General features: G+C 30.2%; 1 protein-coding gene across 4 annotated transcripts in view; it reads left to right on the forward strand.

Moving 5' to 3' along the window:
- Positions 1-21,383, forward strand: part of LOC130632586 (uncharacterized) — a 79,577-nt gene that overhangs the window by 30,947 nt on the left and 27,247 nt on the right. For all 4 annotated transcript variants that reach the window (XM_057444488.1, XM_057444490.1, XM_057444485.1 and 1 more), the window contains 10 exons: positions 91-372; positions 6,447-6,593; positions 7,510-7,539; positions 8,765-8,812; positions 9,496-9,516; positions 13,672-13,899; positions 16,995-17,132; positions 17,738-17,779; positions 19,050-19,280; positions 20,699-20,851. In XM_057444488.1, coding sequence (XP_057300471.1) covers positions 91-372; positions 6,447-6,593; positions 7,510-7,539; positions 8,765-8,812; positions 9,496-9,516; positions 13,672-13,899; positions 16,995-17,132; positions 17,738-17,779; positions 19,050-19,280; positions 20,699-20,851 — 1,320 coding nt within the window. The remainder of the gene's footprint in view (positions 1-90; positions 373-6,446; positions 6,594-7,509; positions 7,540-8,764; positions 8,813-9,495; positions 9,517-13,671; positions 13,900-16,994; positions 17,133-17,737; positions 17,780-19,049; positions 19,281-20,698; positions 20,852-21,383) is intronic.

A 21,383-nucleotide genomic window follows, 5' to 3' on the forward strand; every position in this document is an offset into this window, starting at 1 on the left:
ATTATTATATCGCATATTATCATTAATTGATTATTAATGCTTCATATTTCTGGTATCATAATACACAATTATTTTTTGCATTTTTTTTAGAAAATACGCCTTTCACATCAAAGTACCTGGTGTTTTATGAAGAAAATATTTCAAATGGTGCAATTGAATTTACACCTATTAGAGCTGAAAAATTAGACGCTATTGGAGGCAAGATTGGAACGAACACAGATTATCATCAGGTTGAATTCAGTTATAATACAGCTTCAAAACATATCTCTTATGTTGGTGATTCAGGTGTTATATATTGTATTGCATTTGATGGGAGTGCTTGGAGTACACTAAGTAGCGAAAATGATTTTGGATCACAAAAATTTGTGTCAGGTAATTGTTTTGATTAATGGAAACAATTTCTTTTTAAAAAAACAAAAAAAAAAAATTAGCTCACTGTCAGTTATTAAAGAATAACAACGCTGCGTAACTTAGATAAAGATAATTTTAGGCCCCTACGTATTAAATTATTTTTGAGGAAAAAGATTGCAGCACTATTTTTCACAATGTATTAAAAAACGACTTACTTTTTTGGTGTGAGGAAGATACATCAAGCAAACAGGTTTAAATCTTGCATAAAGTTACAGTATTCCCAACCAAGATTTTTAAACTATTTTGAAAGAAGTCTGAATTTATGCGTGAGACAAATTTTTTTTTAAATGTACTATGTAAAGAATGCCAAACAGGCTGTTGATTTTTCACTTTAGTTTTAGTAAAAAGTTTACAATAACCAAGGGCAAAAAACAACATCCTAAAATGTTGGGTATACGTAATTGATAAAAACAAGAAATCCAGGGAGAGGAGGGGGGAATGGGAGTGGGCTTGAAAATATCTGCTGGTACAATATACATAGGCAAACCAGGGTTTTAAATTACTTAAAAAAATCTTAAAATTTAAAATAAACCTTAAAAACCAAGGCAAGTAGGGTATATTATCCCGAGATTTAAATCTTAAATTTTAAACTACATACAACAAAACTAAGAATATATAATTATTGATTTACATTATACGGTAGTGTAAAAAAGAAAAACCCTAAACTGTAGATGTTTTTGAAATTGATCTGTTCATAATATAAGTCATGTTATGTAAAAATGAACTGCCAGTGTCAAAGAATTAAAGGTGACATACAGCAGCACTGTTGTCTCCTAAAGTTCTCTTTTGCTCTTGCACCACGCAGTTGGCAAAAAGTAAGACTTGTCTTCGATTTTGCAAGAAGAGTTTATATTGAGGACTCTGTAATTGAGTCTCCTGTACACTTCTGCGTGTATGTGACATTTTTAAGCTTATGTCCGATGCCTATGTGATATATATCCACTAAAGAATTATAACGCCTATAGAATTTGTACATTAAAAATTACTTGGATTTTTTATACCATTGGAAATGTTTTTGCAGCCATAAATAAAATTCACTGAAAATCATTTGTTACCAAATTTTCTTGATTCCCTACACTGACTTCATTATTTAACAACCTCTATCATAATGGTGTATGCTTTAATGGACCATGTCTTAGTTCGCCAATTAAAATATTAGCATTGTTTTAATATAAGCATTTTAAACATGCATGTAGCATTTGCTACTAAATTTGTGTTTGCTGGTGCTTTTTAGAAACGAAAAACTCATTTTGTGGTTGTTTGCTTTTTCAAGTTTTTTTTAGTAGCTAGTTTAATAGTGTTGTTAAAGAGATATATAGGATATTACCTGTTGGTGTTTATATCTTTGCTTCCCCTTTGGTATATACACCTCCACGATGTTCTATTGTCTAGAGTACTATAAGAACAAAGAGAATCACAATATTAAACATTAACATCTAATCTCAAAAAAAAAATATTTAAATTAGGAGCAAACATACAAATTTAGCACAAGTTGAATTTAATTATTGTCTCTTAAAGTGTTACTTTTATTGTTTGTGAGTGCTAATACAGAGTTAGTTATTGTGACTTAATGTAGTTACGTAAACCATATGAAAATTTGACAATTGTTTAGAAGTACGGGTAAACAGTAACAGTTTTGGTTATTGTATATGGCTTAGTGGACATCCTGTGTGTTTATCACTTCCAGTGGAGAAGTTAGAATTTTACAGAAATGATACTACCTCAGCAGTCATTCAGCAAAAATATTTTAGATAAACGATTCCAAATTGATTTAAGCAGATCAGAGCCATATATGACTGGTTTCTTTTTAACAGTAGAATTTATTGCTCCTGTAAATATTAAAATTTTAGTATAGTTGGCATAATTGCTTGGCTTGTGGTGAAGCAACCATATCAATTTTGTTGACTCTAAAACAACAAGAAAATTTTTTTTAACAAATCAATTTAATAAAGTATAATTTGGCTTCTAATATTCTCAGCATATATAAACCCTAGAAGAATCAAATTTGATGAACAGAGTTTACCTATTTGTTATTGCTTGTAAAAATTCATACATAAAAAAATTAAAAATTTAAATTCATAATTATTTTGAATCCGAATTCCAGGAGACTGGTTTAAAGTATTCAGTGACCAATTTTAAGTCAATGAATTTCCTTTTTAGGTAATTATTAAAGGTAGTGTCTGCTACAAAACAAAAACTTCTATATTAACTAATATTAATACACAAATAAAGAAATCACATACCTTTTTTATTAATAATATCTGGAAACTTATTTAAACAAAACTTTTTTAGTTGGCCAAAGCACAGCTATATTCGTTTTGAAAAGCTTGTGTCACAAAAATTATGTACATAAATTATGAAGTAATTATGCATTTGACATCGGCTGGTTAATTCTAAGGACCAAACATACGAAAACACGACAGCCCCCCTGGAAACAAATACAAGTGTTTTTTAGGCGAGATAAGGTAAATTTTCAATTAAAATGTCACTATAATTAGATACTCATAATGTAAATTAATGGCGAAATTGTTTAACAATTAAAACATAAATTTTATGGTTTGTTTTATTTTCATCAACTCTTCATTATCAGACGATTTTTTGTAATAACATTGCAATGATTAAAAGGCTATTTTTCACTTCAAGAAAATTTCCCGTAAAACAAAACGGAAAGGAACATAAAAACTTCTGAGCATATGTACCTAAAATGTTTACATCAGCAAATTTTTCTTGTCTGTTCTGTTCTGGGCAAAGTAGAATCGAGTTCAACTTTTTTTTTGCATTGTGTACCAAAGCAACAGGTAAAAAATTAGTTAGCCAATCAGGTTTTTTTATTTCATAAGAAAATTTTCTGTTCTGTTCTGTTCTTGTCCATTTCGTTCTGCAAAAAAAAATTCTTAAAGTAGAAAACAGCCCGAACCATCTAAATCAAATCTTAATTCGTCTCAATATCATGTTAAACTGCAGTAAAATATAATATGGTATATTTTAAGATCCAGGCCACTCCTGTTTTAATATGCTGTAGTATATCACTATGGAATTGTCGCTTCAGATGTCTGGGGTTTAGTGCAAAGAACTGTTATTAGGTTACACCATAACCAAGGTTTTGTTTTCAACAACCACATTCTAACAACAGCAAGAACGTTTTACAGTTTTAATGTATATACATTAATACGTTTTAAAAGTAAGATCTGTCCTGGCATTTTTTGTCTGGTATATTTTAACCTTTTTTAGTCTGATTTGTTCTTATGTTTTTCTCTTAATACCAAGGACATGGTTAAGTAAATCGTGGTTCGTTTATTGAAACGGGTATTAAATAGAGACTAACTGTTTCTGAAAAAACTGCGCCATTTGAATACTCATTTTCTGACATACCGTTACATACAAAATTGAATTGAATTGACAAATTGAATTATTGAATTTCAATGCATTTTCCAAAAAAACCCAAGAAGAACTAATTTCAAGTGCTCAGCACAAAACTTTGCTTATGCTTAACCGGTTAGACGGTAAGTTAATGCTTAAAGCTTAAAGTCCAATCTTTTGGCACAACTGTTTAGACACATGCCTTGAAGTGCTCAACATTGCACAATATTTAAGAGTGCTTTATCGGGCACTATTCATTTAAAAAATAAGAATCATTTTTGAAATTTTTTTGAACGCTGAAAGCGCTACGTGTATAAAAACCTTTGCTGTAGTCTTTTCCAATTTTTTTTAATGTCATTTACCAACTTGACCAATAAGAGAGCTAGATTCTCGAGATAATTATTTTTAAGAAGATCTGGCATAGGTTTCCTTGGTGTTGTGTGTCTGTAAAATTACTTGAAATTGTAGAATTACATGTTAAAAGTACAGACATCATTTTCAGAGTTGTAACCACAAAATGGCCAACATGGTTTGTATTGATGATGATAAATTTTCCAGATCCACCAGCATTCGTCCAATGTCAGCTGTTAGAAATTTATACTGCTTCTCTTCTGCAACTTTCTTCTGTTGATCAAGAACATAGTCACTTAATCTTTTGTTGTGTTGAGTGTCATGAGCATCTCTGATGTAATTCTTCGTTCAAATCGTCATTATATTAAAGACTTCAGCGTGTGTAGATGTTTCATAAACTACCTGCAATTTCAGTAGCTCTTTGTGTTTTATTCTGTAGCTACTTTGTAAGGTTGACAACTTCTCCAATGTCTTTACTCGACTCCATTAATTGGGCTATCAGATGCTCATCTAAGAAGTCGTCAACATCGTCAGCCAAGTAGTTGGCTTGTATCAGTAAATCATCCATTTCATTGATTTCCAAGTCTTCAAATAACAGGGATATCTCTTCCACCCTTGATTTGTCAGTGGGATCCTTCGCAGCTTTCTTTACAAAACAATGAAGCTTTTGATAGTTAATTCAATCCAATCCAAGGTTTGATTTACTGTTGTAGCTGTTTAAATGCAGTGTTTTGGCAAATCAGTTGAAATAGGAGAAATTGAGCCTGTCTGTAATATAAAATTGGCATAAATGATGCGCAAATTGAGGTGAGTTGAAAGTGTGAGTTAAAAATTGAAGCACAATATAGATTTAATTGAGCAAAACACTTAAATCGAAGACTTGAATTAAGTATGTTCGTTGTCCACAACTGATTTTTAAAAAATTAAAAAAAAACCAAATTTCCATTCAATATAATAGAAGAAATTGGAATAATGTCTTCGTGCTTGCACAATTAATTACATCTGAGAAATCATCATATCGTACAACAGTTCAAAGTTCAACATCCATGCCCTGACGTTAGATTAAAAATCACTGGGCACTCAAAAATGCTTCTAAAAAACGTGATGTACTGTTTATTATACATACATACTTTGACTTATGCGTTGTTACTATTTTCTACTGCATATTTTGAAATGAACTTTTAGGTTGTTTATTTGTGATTTTATTTTTCCAATAGCAGCGAAAAATTATTTAGAATTATTTTTTGAAAGTGTCTAGCTCGTAGCCAGGGGCTATGTTTATATGTACAGACTTACAATTTTTTTCTTTACACAGTCTTCGTGTTTTTCAGTCTTGAATTTGAACCTTGTCACTGACATAGGCAGATGCATATTAGATAAGCCTCATTTTCGTGTGCGTAGGGTTTACAAAATGAGAAAGTAGTAACATGAGGAAGGAAGCTCTGAAAGTCTGAAAAGCAACATTGCACTTGTTCTTTGAATTTATTAATTTTTAATAATCTATATTATAATACCCGTATACGTCTGTCTGTCTGTCTGTCTGTCTGTCACGCAAAATGGTAGCTTAGCTGCACAATAGCGAGAAGCATGCAATGCGGTATAAAAAGGACGGGCAAACCCGTGGATTTTCCACGGGCTAACGACTAGTAGTATGTATTCTTTATGCAAAATGACTTTCAGTTTTTAGCAAACACTACCTTTAATTATTACACATTTTCTCAAAAAAGTCTATGATAATACCCATGGTTAAATAATTATATTGGTTACGCCAAATTCAATTTTTATTTAAATTTTTTACTAACTGCATACTAACTGCTTCGCTAATAAACATATTATTTTTTATATGAAATATAGAAAAGCTTTTAAATTGTAACACTTAAGAGCCACGGCTTGGTATGATAGAAATAAAATACGCTTTTACAGAACTAAGTTTTCATTTTTTATATTTTGTAGAAGGGTGTCCACTCTGTGAAGAATGTCAGTAATTGTCAATGAATTGTCAGTAATTTTTCTAAAAAGTCAGGAGTATCATTAATTTCTTCAGAACTATTCTCAAAAATATGCATTTTAATTTCTAGTCTGTTTTATATTATAGTTGCAATTACATTTACAATTTTATGGTAATCAAAGGTTCCAATAATTTCGAAATTTCAGCTAAAAATTGCTTAAAAATCAGTAAAGTATTGGGAATTTTAGTCATTGGTTGTCACAAAAGCTAATTTTCCATTTTCTCTGTAGATTGATATACATGTTAAGTGAAGACAAGCTTTAAAAGCAAAGCATATTTTCTTTAAAAAAACAATATTATTGATTTTTAATTTTAGCGCAGGAAAACAGTGAAAATTGTGTTTCATTCATGTATCAGAACAGTAGTTGGAATACCGATCCATCTAAAGGTAAATGCATGTGGCGTAAAGACGCCAATGAAATGACATTGGGACAGTGTGATGCATCTGCAAAAATTGCAATATGTAAGTTATGGTAATTTTAATTTTAATTGTCACTTATGTTTGTAAGAGAAGACTTTTCCTGTTGACTTTGATAAAATAAGTTTTATTAGAACAGGAAAGTGTATTTTTTCTTATATACTTAAATTACATATAATTTATGGTCCTGATTTTTAATTTAATTTAAAATTTAATACACCTGGCTTCTCCTGGGTAAAGGTCTTCAAACATCACTCGGTTGATCAGAAATAAAATTGTTTTTATAGATGGATGACTACTTGTCAATGCTGCATAACCAATTGTTAAGACTATTTTTATTTTGTTTTCACAAAATTACTTCCAGCGTGTTTCTAGAACTGGACGCACACTTCATAATAAGTGATTTAACCGTGTTTAGAACTATATTACAACTGTAAAACTGATAATTTTTGAAGAAAGATATTTATCCTAAAACATAATTAATAAAATTAATCTCAAACAATGACAGAATACATGCACTTTCAATCAACACTTAGATCTCAGGTGATATTTTGCGGTACAGCCTGGGGTAATCGGTTGTTAATGTATTAAAGCAATCTGCCTAAAAATAATTTGATCAACTTTAAAATCTGATGTCAGCCATGGGATGCGATCATTACGACTTCTTTGCTATCTTTAGTTTTTATTGTTCTCTGACATGTACGATTACCAATGTCATAATGAGATTTACAGTAAATGAATAAAATGCACGTTAAAATAAAAGAATTGCTTCTGATGTATTTTCATTTTGTCCTAAAGTAAGTGTCATGAATATCAAACTACACCTATGATAGTCCTTTTTTTGTAAAGTTGATTCTTAAATAACAATTTTTAAAAAAACTCTTGACCTTACTTTCCCTTACATTTTGTGATTTAGATATTTTCAGAGGTCTTACAACTAGTTGCTTCTTTTTTGTTTTAGTTCGTTGTTTAACTCCGCCTTGTGGAACTGGTAAGAAGATTTTTTTTCTATACTGTCAATTGTTTTAATTTATTTTTTTGTTTTATGTTTATTGGTCATTCAGTAATGTGAAAAAACAAAATAAAGAACTGTGTGTTTGAAGTATGTATCCATAAAAAAAATCCAACAAAATATCAAAAAAAGTTATCATTAAGTGTCATCACTCTGCTTTCCAGTTAAATTTATTCTTATTTACTTGGCTAAAAATTTTGCAGATCCTAATTTACCATTATACAACTTTAATATTTTTCATAATTAGTATTTCATTTTGTTTTTTTATTATAACTATCATAACTTCTACATCTCATACAAAATGTTTTCTCCTTAAAAATTAATTTATCTGCCACTACTTTATTGTTTTGGTTCTCACTAATAATAAAAAATTATAAAATGTTAACTACTAAGTGATGAACTATACAAGTTTTTTTGTTTAAAAGTTCAGAAATATATGATGACATCATCTTCAACTAGCAATCCAAATTTTTTTAACCCAATTGTCCTCCATTGTGCTAACAAACATATTTGCGAAGTGTTGTGACAATACGATGTGTCCTTCATGACTTTTGGAGGAAGCTTTTTTAGCCCCTCTGCTCATCTTTTCAGAGCCTTTTAAAAGCCTGACGTGAATAGGGTTAAAAGTGAATGGTGCTAACCTGCAATTGTGCTTGAAGTAAACATACTTGGTTCATTTTTGAATAAAATGTATGAATTTTTATGTTTTCTCTCCTTTGTAAATTTAAAATCTAACAATGTTAATAAGCAGTAATAGAGTACAAATTGTTAGCTTGTGGAAAATCAAAGGAAGTGTGTCTCGTGTACAAAATTACTCTGTTAGTATTTCTTGCTTTCTCAACATATTTTGTACTTTCCATAGCGCCACATATGTTAAAGCACAGAGACAAAATGGCTACTATATTCTAAGGCTAACTACTAGTAATTAGCTTTAGAAAAATTCATGGGTTTGCTTGTCAAATATACTCCAGTCCTCAGATTTTTGCCAATCATACAAATGCTAAGGATGGTTGTTTCACGTCTGTAGCATAAATTAGGACTTTGGCTGCCATTTTGAACAGAATACAGCTGTTAATATTGAAATACTATATTTAATACTATATTGAAATACTACAGTTTTTTAATTCACATTTTGCGCTTGGTAAAACTATTTTTACTTTGTGGTGTAGTAAGTTTTTATTAATCTCTTGTTTTTTTAACTTAGTGACCACAACGCCTGCTGGAAATATAGCAACTACAACACCTGCTGGAAGTAAGTTTATCTTCTTACTTTTATGCATTATTTAAGTTTAGATTTAATTTATTACTGAATTAAAACATAAAACTTGCCATTTCTAGAAATGTAATTTATTCTTATTCCGAACATAAAAAGGTAAAAATGAATAATAAATAAACAGAACTCACGGTAGTAACTTTCTAGTGTAAGGAATATAGAAAAATGTTTTCCAAAGTTAAAAAACCAAAAAACAATTCCAACGATAATAAGAAACCAAATGTATGCATATAACTAAAATTTTACTAATTTATTCGTCTTTTTGGTGGATTTCTGTTCCCGTTTTTTAGTGAATAAAATAATGTGTTAGTAATATTCATAATGTTAAATGTTTGTTGAATAAATAAAAGAAAAAATTTTAACTTTGCAGAAAACATCCATCATCAGTGCTATAAAAGAGCAAAAATTAAAAAAAAATATCTACAGATATATAGTTAAAACAATTAGTGTTAATTGCATCATGTCACACACTATTTCTATAACTGCATTTGCTTATTCAATGCAGAGTTATACCAACAGTTTTAGGTGCTTCAGACATTCTTTAATTTTTGCCCTTTTTTAACTTTGATGACGGGTATTTTCCAAAAAGCTTTTACTTAAAATTTTAAACATTTTGTTTTTAATAACACTGTTGTTATCTTTTTTTTCTTCTTCTCCTTTAGTTACAAGTACAGTCATACCAGGTAAATGTTCCTGCTAATAGGTTTTCTTATTTGGTCATAACTGCCACTGTAGGTAATTTTTTTTTAAAATATACAGAGTTTCTTATAATAGAAATATATAATATTATCACATTTTTAATATATCTATCTTTTATAATAATACGGAGAGTATGTCTGTGTGTCTGTAACAGGCAAAGTTATTATCGTCATTTTCCTTAGATGTCGCTGAAATTTCGTTTAAAGTCTCCGAAAAAGTTATATCCATTTTGATAGCGGGTTTACTTTGTTTACACCACGTGATCAAAATGGAGCAACTTGATTTGCTGAAATAAATTTAACAGCTAACTTTACAAAAAAAGTGTCCTCTTGTCACCAAAAAAAACAAACAAAAGGACAATCTTAAAAAAAGTAAAATAATTGGTTCAAAAAGCATATTTATAAAGAAAAAAGTCTGAGTGAAGAAGTAGAAAAGTGAAGTTGGAAGTGAAAGTGGAGCTTCGTGGAGCTAGAAGTAAAGTAAATTTAGAAGTAGAAAATAAAGCCAACAAAAAAAGGACAGAAGAACGATCCCTTTACCTTGAAAAAAAGGAAAAATAGTGGTTTAAAAAAGCATAGCATATTAAAAAAGAGACCAAGTGAAGAAGTAGAAAAGTGAAGTGAGAAGTGGAGCTAGATGTAAAGTAAAGTTAGAAGTAGAAAACAAAGGCTAGCGTTTAAAGTGGATTTGAAATCACAAGTAGTAAGAACTTTGATCTTTTCAGACGTTTGGTTTTTATGTCGGTGGAGCAAGCAGATTCGCATTTCCCTGGAAAAGCCACAGTTTTATATTTTATGGCGTATGTAGCCATATTTGTTTACAATTTGTTGCATAATTCATGTGCCCTGGCGCGCAACTAATTGTTGTCCTAAAATTCAAAATGCTATATAAAGCTGTTGGCTGACTAAAAGCAGAAAACTTTGGTTTGTTGAACTGTAATGTTATTAATTTTACATTACTATTGCATGTTTAGTAACCATAAATAGCTAGCTTTAGTTTTAGGTAAGTGTTCCCTAATGTTAGCCTCCAAGTCCAGCTCCCCATCCCATGGCTAGCTCTAACCTATGACTTCTGTTGTTATTCGTCTTTTTTAATTATCTATACCTAATTACTACAGTTTCCAAATTTCTCTTCTTTTAAAAGCACGAATTATGATGTAACAAGCTAGCTACCTACAAAATCTTTCAAAGTCTTGAACTTTTGCAGGATAGTAGGATGTATTTTTATGCCCATAGAGTATAGATGATTTCCGTTATTTACATTTCCAGTGGTAAGCTCTTTCAACTTTGGTATTTGCGTGGCAGGGAAAAAGATTGGGGTGCTAGGCGAAGCCAAGTAATTATCAGTTCATTTCTTCAAACGAAGGTATTCTGATGACTTTTAATGAATTCAAATAAATCAGAAGGCATCAACTTACACTCAATAATAGTTAATAACCCCAACAATATCCCCGTTAGAAGAAATTCACAGTAAAAGACCTTTCTTCACCAAATCCCAGCATATTTTTTCCTGCATGCATAAGCCAGTGTGTTTCATAATCTTTTTGTGGAAGATTGATGGGTAATGGCAATATACGACATGCTGAATGAAATTATTTTTGTTGATTTAGATGTGTTTCTCAAAAACCAATCTGTTTTACATTTTCTGTAAACCTTTGTTTTCGAACCGTATACAATGTTTCAAAAATAGTGATCTTTTTTAATTCAAGTCTATTCTTTGCTTTATTGATTTTTTGACATTTAGGTTCAGAATTGTTGGTAAAGGGCAGTACGGATCATCATACTAAAAAAGAAAAATTTTTGTATTCTTAACTGGTTGATTTTTACATTTCGTGTATATAAATGTTTGTGGGAGAGAATGGTATGCAACTGAAATGACTGATTTTTGTAGATTTACATTTGATGTTTTTGAAACTATGGCTTTTTCATATTTGTGTATAAGCTTTTAAGGGAAAGACAATATTTAAAATGTGTGTAAAATGTGTAAAAAACTTATTTTTGTTGACTTGTGGTAACTCTTGCAGGCCAACTTTTTGACATTTCAGAATAAAATACTGAGGGCTTTCAACATAATCACTATAGCATTATTTCTGGCATTGTTATTGTCCCTGTTGTGACTGTTGGTGTCTGATTTGTGAGTATTTGTGTTGTGAATGTCAATGTTGTGTGTATCGTTGTTGTAACTTTTTATCAATTAGTTTTAGCACCTTGCAAGCTGTTCTTTTTTTATTTTGTGTAACTAGACTAGAAGAGAAAGGGCTAAAGGTGAACACAGCAAAGTCTAAAGTCATGATTAGTAGCATTGCAGCCAAGTGTGACCTTGTAGTTGGAAAGTGGCCTTGTGGAGTTTGCAGGAAAGGGGTTGTAGTAACTCAATTTTTTGTCAGACTTGCAAGCATTGGGTGCATAAGAAGTGCAGTAGTATTGGTGGAAAGTTAAGAGCGTTGCAAAGGTGAGATTATAGAGAATGAAGTATTTCCAGCTTCAATGATGTACAACAGTGGCTCGTTAGAGATAGTTCAGAACTTCTGTTACTTAGGTGATATGTTGGGCAGTGAAGGGTGTGTTGGAAGAAGTGTTACTTGCAGGATAGGTTCTGCATGGAAAAGGTTCAGAGAGTTACTTCCTTTGTTGACTAGCAGAGTCTTGTCAATTGAGGTAAAAGATAGGTTGTGTGAGGCCTGTGTAAGAAGTATGCTGTACGGTAGTGAGACATGGGCAGTGAAGCAGGAAGATCTTGACCGTGTAGAAAGGAATGATATGAGAATGGTTAGGTGGATGTGTAATGCCAGTCTGAGAGACAGAAAGAGTTCAGATAAGCTAAGAAGCAGACTAAGTATCCGTAAAATTAAAGATGTTATCAAGATAAGAAGATTGAATTGGCTGGGGCACTTGGAACGAATGGAGGGGCATAATTGGGTAAGAAAGTGGCAGACCGAGAAAGACTTGGCAGGAGGGTCATTAATATACCCCGTCCAACCCATGCTAGCATGAAAAACGGACATTAAGCCAAAAATGATGATGATGATGATGATGATATATAAAAAATATAAAACTATTTTGGGACAAACAATAAAGCACATAATGCCGATGATGTAAGGTTTTACATATGACATTTTGCGTAAGATTTAAAAACATTTTTTTTTGCATATGCATTGCTTATGTCAGCAAAACATCTAAAGCAACTTTTTTTAATGGCCTTTTGACTAAGTGGATTTTTCCACGGGCCTTATCGACTAGTCTCTTATGTTAATACGGAGAGTGTGTCTGTGTGTCTGTAACAGGCAAAGTGGATGTGTCATTTTGCTTTGATTTCGCCAAAAATACATGTCTAATATGGTAACTTTTGCGACGTTACGGCGCAACGTCCCTAGTTGCCCATCCAGTGAGAGATGACTAGCATCACCACCCTGTTTTTAAGTCATTTGGCCTCAAGGTTTTATGTGCCTTGTAATGGCTTCATTCATAAAAATTTAAGCTATTGTTGACGTTAAATTCATGTTATTGACGTTGTGACATCAAAGAAAAATGAATACATCACTTTACCTGTCACGGACAGACTAGTCAATGTAATGATGAAGGCTTGAAGCCGAAATATATATAAACCTAAAAACGGGTTTCTTTTATATATATATATATATATATATATATATATATATATATATATATATATATATATATATATATATATATATATATATATATATATATATATATATATATATTGATATTATGTAATGTAAATACTAATTTTAAAGAATGTATATATATATATATATATATATATATATATATATATATATATATATATATATATATATATATATATATATATATATATATATATATATATATATATATATATATATATATATATATATATATATATATATATATATATATATATATATATATATATATATATATATATATATATATATATATATATATATATATATATATATATACATTCTTTAAAATTAGTATTTACATTACATAATATCAATATAATATATCTATCAGTTGTATATATTATGTAACTTATTTCTAGTCCCAGGTATAACGCCTATGTGATTCTGTTGTTGGTGCTCAAATTTTTTATTTTTTGTTATGGCAAATCATTTTTAAAATTTGTTTTAGACAAACCGTTTCGTATGTTTACACGCTTTAAGAAGCAACTTGGATTGGAGTCTTTTGGAGATGACAAAAAAGTAACCATTGAAAGTGAAGTGCCATATGTATTCAATTTGGACAGTGATTCTAAATTGCGAGTTACTGATAATAACAATAACATTTTATATATTGCATTGCATAATATTGCTGGGGAACCAACTACAGAAGGTGATCTTGGTGAAGAATTAAAAACCAGTATGTCTAGATTTTTTGTTTTTACTAGTAGTCTCTTGTTTGTCTAAATTCCTCAGTTATTTTATATACGTTAGGGTTTTTTACAGAACTAGAGTGAGTAAAAACAATGCTTAAAACAGGATTTTTTCTTGAACAAATTCAACAAACTGGTTGCTATAGCGCATCTATCCCTCCCTACGCACCACACACACACACACCTCAATCTAAATAGAGTTAAGTTAGGTTGTGGTATTAGAAACCTACCTTGTATGTAATAAAATAATTGAAAACTGAGAAGTTAAAATAAATTTTGATAAATCTAATATGCTTTGTGTCAGTTGTTAGAAATCTCTCATTAAACCGATGTAAGGGATACAAAACAAAAACATGCAACACAGTAATTTAATTTTTCAAAACTGACATTTAAACCTTGACCCGAGCTCTTTGTCTCTTTTATAACGGGATGACAAAAAGAAAAAAAACCTGGGATAGAGATTGCTCACAACCTGCATTATTTTATGTTTATAAACACCGAAACAGAACGTCTAAAAATATAAGCATGTGGAACAAGAAAAATAATAAAAAAAAGTTTTGAAATAAAAATGAAAAATGTCCAAAAATTCTTAGGATATTCTAAACTTCAGACTCATTTTTCAGAGTATATTCTTACAAAAAAAGTGCTTAAAGAAAATACTTTTCGGCTTAAGACAACAACAAACTTGATATTTAAGGAAAAATTTAGCTCTGAAAGAAACAGCTAAATCGTTACACACCTGCTTTTCTTTTGCTTTCTCAGTATGTCGCAAGCTAGCTAGTCTGAATAAAAGTCTGATCATCCCAAACTTCATCCCAAACAGAAAGAATTGAAAATGTATAGCTACAATTGTCTGATGAATTTTCCATCAATTATGCTCTTTTGTAGATGTAGTGTTTTAATGTCCCCACCCCTTTCACCAATTTAAGTGGAATTTAGGCAACAGGATGAAAATATGTTTTTGAAATTCATTCTCTTATGATGAAAATTCACCAAGCTTAAGATCAATGAAGAACCAACTTTTCATTTGTCCATGCACCTTTTTAAAAACCATCTCCAAAAGAGATTCCTTTCCCTCATGATCATGGTTATTTCTGTCAGCCCTTTCTTAGTAATGAGCTAGCAAATATATGTTTAATGAATGAGAATCTTACTAAAATCTTGACTCTCACTGTAGGGAATTTAGGAACAGGAGTAAAAAATTGCAAATTTAAAAGCAAAAGTGAATGATTATGAAAATAACCATACAACCATAGAAAAATTCAAAGACAATGTTAAATTTTATACTTGCTTTCCTAATTACCATGCTTTCATGGTTGCTTTTGAATGCATGGAGCCAAAATTTCAACAGTTACATTATTGGCAAGCTTTTTTCCCTTATTTACAAATCCAACGTATTTTATAAAGAAAACCGCTACCATTAAACCAGGCCGGAAAAGGAAAATAAGTTTAAAAAATTATTTTTTCTCACATTGCTCAGGCTAACAGATTGTTTTTAGTTGATCTTTGGAGTATCACTAGTACATATTTTAAAAATATTTACAACATGGATAAACTTTCTGTACCACAAACTTCCCTTAATTTTCTTTTTCCATCACAAAAGCTAATACATAAATATATGCCGACACAGTTTAAAGATTATCCAACCACACGCATGTTAATAGACTGCACTGAAATTTTCATTGAAACTCTTTTCTCTATGAAGCACTTTTTGGTATATTGTTCAATGGTTGTGTAACTTTTGTGCGCAAAAAATCTGACCTTGAACTTAGTAGTACTATGGATGACTCTGACCTTCCCATTAACTTCTTTTAAACAAAGCCTTTTATCTTGGATGGCACTTGCTAAACTTTATCATATTCGATGAAGGATTTTAATAGCCAACTATGATTATGACAATATACAATCCTATTCTAAGAAAGCACTAAGAAAAAGATGAGATTCAGATAAAAACAAACCAACTTTACTGACGTTGATACCAGGATATTATCTGTCAAATTTTTAACATATGGATGTATTGCAACCTGTTCATAAGTAATGCCATGCTCATTTTTTTCTATGCTGAAAATGAATCAACGAATCCTTCATAAAAAACTGGAAATCCTTCATCTTTTTATAACTTACTTTTCAGTAAGATATGTTTGTATTTGACAGTTTTAAAGACAAGATATTAATACAACTGAATGAAATTAAATGGGGGTAATGATCTAAGGTCTGTGCTTCATGGCAATATTCCACAACCAAACATTGTGTTTTGAGATACAAAGTAAGCATCCAAAACCTCTGAGGAAGATAGTTCTGTGACATCAAGAGCCAATAATTTACAAAAGATAGCATAAACTCTGAAGAATAAGTCGGCTTTAACAACTGATAGTTTTTTCTTAAAGGAAGACAGTATTTTCTTCAATTCTTTGACGCTTAATTCATATAGATCTTCCAAACAACTAACATGCTTTCCTTCAGGAAGTAATGACTTAAATTGATCCATATTTTAATTAAAAAATAGCTGCTAAAGTAAAGCAAATCTGGTTTTGTTCAACTCAGTGAATGACAGTAAAATAATTTGTACTACAATTGTCTCGTTTTAGAGAATACGGCCTCGTTTTCATTTACGGCAAGATGGATATGGAAAATTGGGTATTTGTTCTGAGTTGTTCTAACTCCATTCAAATGTTTTAAATACTGTCCTAAAATTCGCCTACCAGAAAAATGTAAATTAGGACTTTGGAAATAAAGTTCTTGAGTGTTTTTACTTTGCTTTTATTATAGAAACGGAAAATTTTTGGTCGGATGGGAATCTTTTTATTTTTTTCTGCAATCGATTCTATTGTAAATTATATGGTGTCTGCATCTGCATTATTTCTATCAAAACCTTTCGCCCAAGTCCCCCTCCTCCAGTCCAGAAAAACAAAAAAGCCTAAATAGGGTTAACATGTATAATATTTACAAAATATCGTGATAATCCCATACTTATTTTTTTTTTAAATTGTTTAGGCTTCAATTCTCGTATAATTAGATTTTAAGTAGACAAATCTTTCATGTTTTTAGTGTAACATGTTTTTTTAATTTGATATATTTATAGGGACAACTGGTACTAACGCTCCATTGTTTAGCATAAATGGAACACACATAAGTATGCAATCTTTCCCACAATATGTTTTTTGTCCAGATGGTGACAAAATACGTTTTGTATCCACCTGTACTTATACTCTTGTAATAGGTAAGTATATTTTGTGTGAAATTACGTAGAAATATTTGATGCATACATAAGGATTGTATCCATAAATTCTGTTCTTGGTGGAGTGACAATAAAAATGACAATAAAATCTTTGAATATAAGTTTTTGTTAAAAATGTCTTTTGCAAAAACAAAATGTACACTTTGGGATCGTTTTTGTGGATCTAAATTTAGTCTCGAAAAACTTTAATTATCACTAAAATTCATTGTCATCATTCTGATGCAATTGCAAACATAGTTGGCATATATTTCAATAACTTGTAAAATTTTACCGCAAATATAGAGACATACTTGCAAAGATTACTTTATATGCATATTCTAAATAAATTTGGAAAAGTTCAAATAAAAATATTCCATTTACATTTTATTTAGAGGCTATTGTTTTATTCCATATTTTAATGAATCAAACTGACTTGATGGGGTATACTACTGTGATAACCATACTATGAAACATGTTCTGCTTCCTAATCCTAAAATAAATTTCCATGCTTGCTTGGAACACAGATATATCTTTGTTGCAATAAACACATGCCATCCTATAATTATAATAAAGCTAATAGATTTTAATTAATAATAATTTTACTTTAGAAGAAGAATCAGATGGTAAAAAATTGACTTCAACACTAACATGTAAGTTGAACAAAGTTGTATTTCACAACAGTGGGTTTACTTAAAAGATATAAATGTTTTTGAAGTTATTTTCAAAAAACACTTTAACTGCCATTTTAAGTTTTGCATGTGGCCACACATAATCAAACATCAAGTGCATAATTTTATTTTCAATAGACATAACTACAGCCCTAGTGGGATGTGGCTGAATCCTCCCCCCCCCCCCCCCCCCCAATAACTTTTCATAGGCTTGTCCAAATTGAATCAAACTTACTACACTTATAGTACGTCACAAAAGGAACAAAATGGCAGCAATAAATTTTTGGTTGCGTCAGCACATTTTCTGTGACGCCATCAAAGGCTTCAAATTTGTTAAATATGCCACTATCTGCTTTAAATTCAATTACTTTAGTTCTAGAGCATATTTTTACGTTCTGTTTAAAGTTTCTGAAAGCTAAATAAAAGTTATTAAACATATTTTCCGTTTTTTACGTGGATCCCATAACAAATTGCCAAAAATTGCCCGAAAATCCGTTTTTCCCCGATTTTCGGGTAAAATCTGACAAAATCGGGAAATCGGATTAATCATGTGTCTAAATTATACAAAATGATTCTTCTTAATAAAACAAAGTTGTGTTGCAAGTTTCAAGTTCTAGGGATAATCCTAACAGGAGTTATTAAATTTAACCCATTATAAGGATTTCATAGAGATTTTTAAGGGTAGTTTCGAGTAATGGCCAATATCAAAGCCTCTGAAAGGTATGGGACCTAAAAATTTGGCATGCATGTGTCTAATAGATAAATATTAAAAGTCAATAAGTTTCATAGCCATATAACATAGCAATAAGGAGTTAGTTATGAAAAATCATCAAGGGGGCGAAAAATTAGTTGCCAAATATATAATCGTTGTGTTCTTCAAACCGAAAAATTAAGGTTATAAGGTTACAATAACCAGAAAACTCTTTTAACAAGTCTTTTTAATTATTTGCACTTTACTAATAGACAATGTATGTATGCATGCATTCTGAATTTTCATCAATCATAGAATACTACAAACAAAACAATTGTGCTATAATAAAATCTGATACAATTTTTTTTTGCTATTTGTTTGCCCAACGAAATAATAAAGGTTACAATATCATTAAGTTGTGCTGTTAGTAGTGATATTATGTTGACCACGCGGTCAACATAATATCACTACTAACAGAAAGTAACAAAACCAGATTGTTACTTGTATTTTTTACATTTTTTGTATTTTCTAACATATTTTTATTTACACTTCTTTTTTTAGCTAATGTTAACGTCAAAATTTATTTACAAAAAACTAACTACTGGACATTGGATGCATTTGCAGATAATAAAAAATTACAGATGTCTGCGACAGCAAATGATTTTGGTCCATACATCTTTAAAATGAATAGTTCTGGTGTGCTTACTGTAAAAGAATCTACTGATGGAGAAAGTTTTTGTTTTCAATTCAAGAATGGTGAAGCGGGCCCTGTTATGGAAGAGATAAAAACTGGTAAAGTAAAACTTTATAAACAATTTTTTGTATAGGTAAACCATCCTTTATTATGAAAATTACTGTCAGCTCTTTTTTAATTTATAAGACCATTTTTATGCATAACAACAACTTTCTAAAATGTGCGTGGGAACAGAAAATTAATCCTGTTTTTTTTATATGTTAACAAGTAAGAACATTTTTCAATGCTACTCATAAGCCAATCAACAATTTATGGGAGTTAAGACAGACAGCAAGCATTACAAGATACATTTTTTAGTTTAAGAAATATTTTCTTAATTCAAAAACTTTGTCACTTATGTTACTTGCGATCAGCATGGCGAAAGGCGTTTTATAGTAGTATCTGTGAATTCTCATTTTTTGCATCTAACAACATTAAATTCAAACTGGAAAAATCTTTCCAATAATCTGATATTTTGCATTCCCGTGTTAAAGAAAAGAAAGAAAATGATGTATGAGTTGTCAAAATGAGTATTTTTACATTGATCAAGACAAATTCAGTAGTTTCGAATTTAAACTTTTATTAATAAGCAGAAATAAAGGGATTTAAAAACCCAAGCAACACAAAGCGTATTTATTTTGACGGATAGAATTAGATCAACCATATTTTTTTCAAATACATTACTAGTTAATTCTACTTGGTTTTGTCATTTTAAACAATGCGTTTTGAGATTGAGGGTGTGTTTCATATTGATGGAGTGGTCCAGTGAATTTTTAAATCAATAATTCAGATTCAGCGACATCAAATAAGCTAAAATAGTTTTTTTATTTTATTTTGTTGTATCAGAAAGTCCAAAGAATTTGACCTAAAGTTTAGGTTTTTGGCAAGGTATAATTTCCTATTGAAGTGATTATGTTTAGAGGATTTACTCATTGCATGGAAGAAAAGCATGAATATATATTTTATTTGCTTTGTTTTGTTGGTGAAATTTATGAAAGCTAACTGGTAAACTTCGTTGTGTATTTTGAAAGGAGGTATCTTGAAGAAAAAAAATTAACAAAATACTACAGGTTTTTTATAGCAAAACTTTTGGCTTGAGCTCAAGCCATGATCACATCAAGTTACCATTCTTTTGATGTATATACCGTTGGTAAATTCCCTAATTAATAATTGAAATAATTAATAAATACACTAATTAAAAAGGTACAAAGGAGGCAAAGTTATATTCTTGAAGATTTTAGGTTGCTTGAGTACATTATGTCCATATTATTAATTTTTAATACATTATATGAGCATGTAAACATTTACAACCTTTTATTACTCTTATAAAGTTGTAACTTCTTTATGTGCACAGTTGATTGCCAGCGAAAGTTAAAACCTTGTTTTGCCAGTGACATCATAAATTAACATGTACCTTCTTTTAAAAATCGTTTTAAGTCTAATTTTAATTAAGCTAGCACTATATTTTTTTTTCTAGTTGGTTTAGATAGCTGTAGGTACTTCGTTGTTACAGAAACCATGTTCTTTGTTGATTCTCGATCAGATTTAACTCCATGTCCGCAAGGAGCAAACCTTGATCAAATGAAATTGATGTTGATTGAAGATTGCCCGGATTATGCCTTTGGTTTTGGTAGGTTTTGGCTTAAAGTTTTAGAAATACAGTGTCAATCAATATAGCTTCTCCTATGATAGACAATGTCTGTATTAGGAAATTTTACACTTTTTTCACAAGCCACTCAATTCTTTATTTGGTCTCGGTTGCTAAGGTCAAAACTTCCATTTTAACCTTAAGGCTACCAAATGTCTGTTGATTTTTTACCTTATTAACAAAAAAAGCTAATGGGGTCAAAACGCTAATGATCAATAAGGACAAAATCAACATCTTAGATCAACCTAAGATCATAAATTAAACGTCTGAAAACAACTGAAAATAAAGAATTTTAAACCTTTTTTGATCTAGTCAGCTTCTCTTAAATTTTTGTAAAAGCATACAAAAATATGAAAAATAAACCTGCCTAAGGAAACATGAATGACAATTTTTTTTAAGTAATTCTTAAAAGAAATGCATTATTTTACAGCTTTTCTAAAAGTGTTTTTTTCCATATCTTATTTGAAAAAATCTTATATGAAAGAAGTAAAGTAACTCAAGAATGAAGCTTTTT

This window comes from Hydractinia symbiolongicarpus, chromosome 1, assembly GCF_029227915.1.
Source record: "Hydractinia symbiolongicarpus strain clone_291-10 chromosome 1, HSymV2.1, whole genome shotgun sequence".
Classification (NCBI taxonomy): domain Eukaryota; kingdom Metazoa; phylum Cnidaria; class Hydrozoa; order Anthoathecata; family Hydractiniidae; genus Hydractinia; species Hydractinia symbiolongicarpus.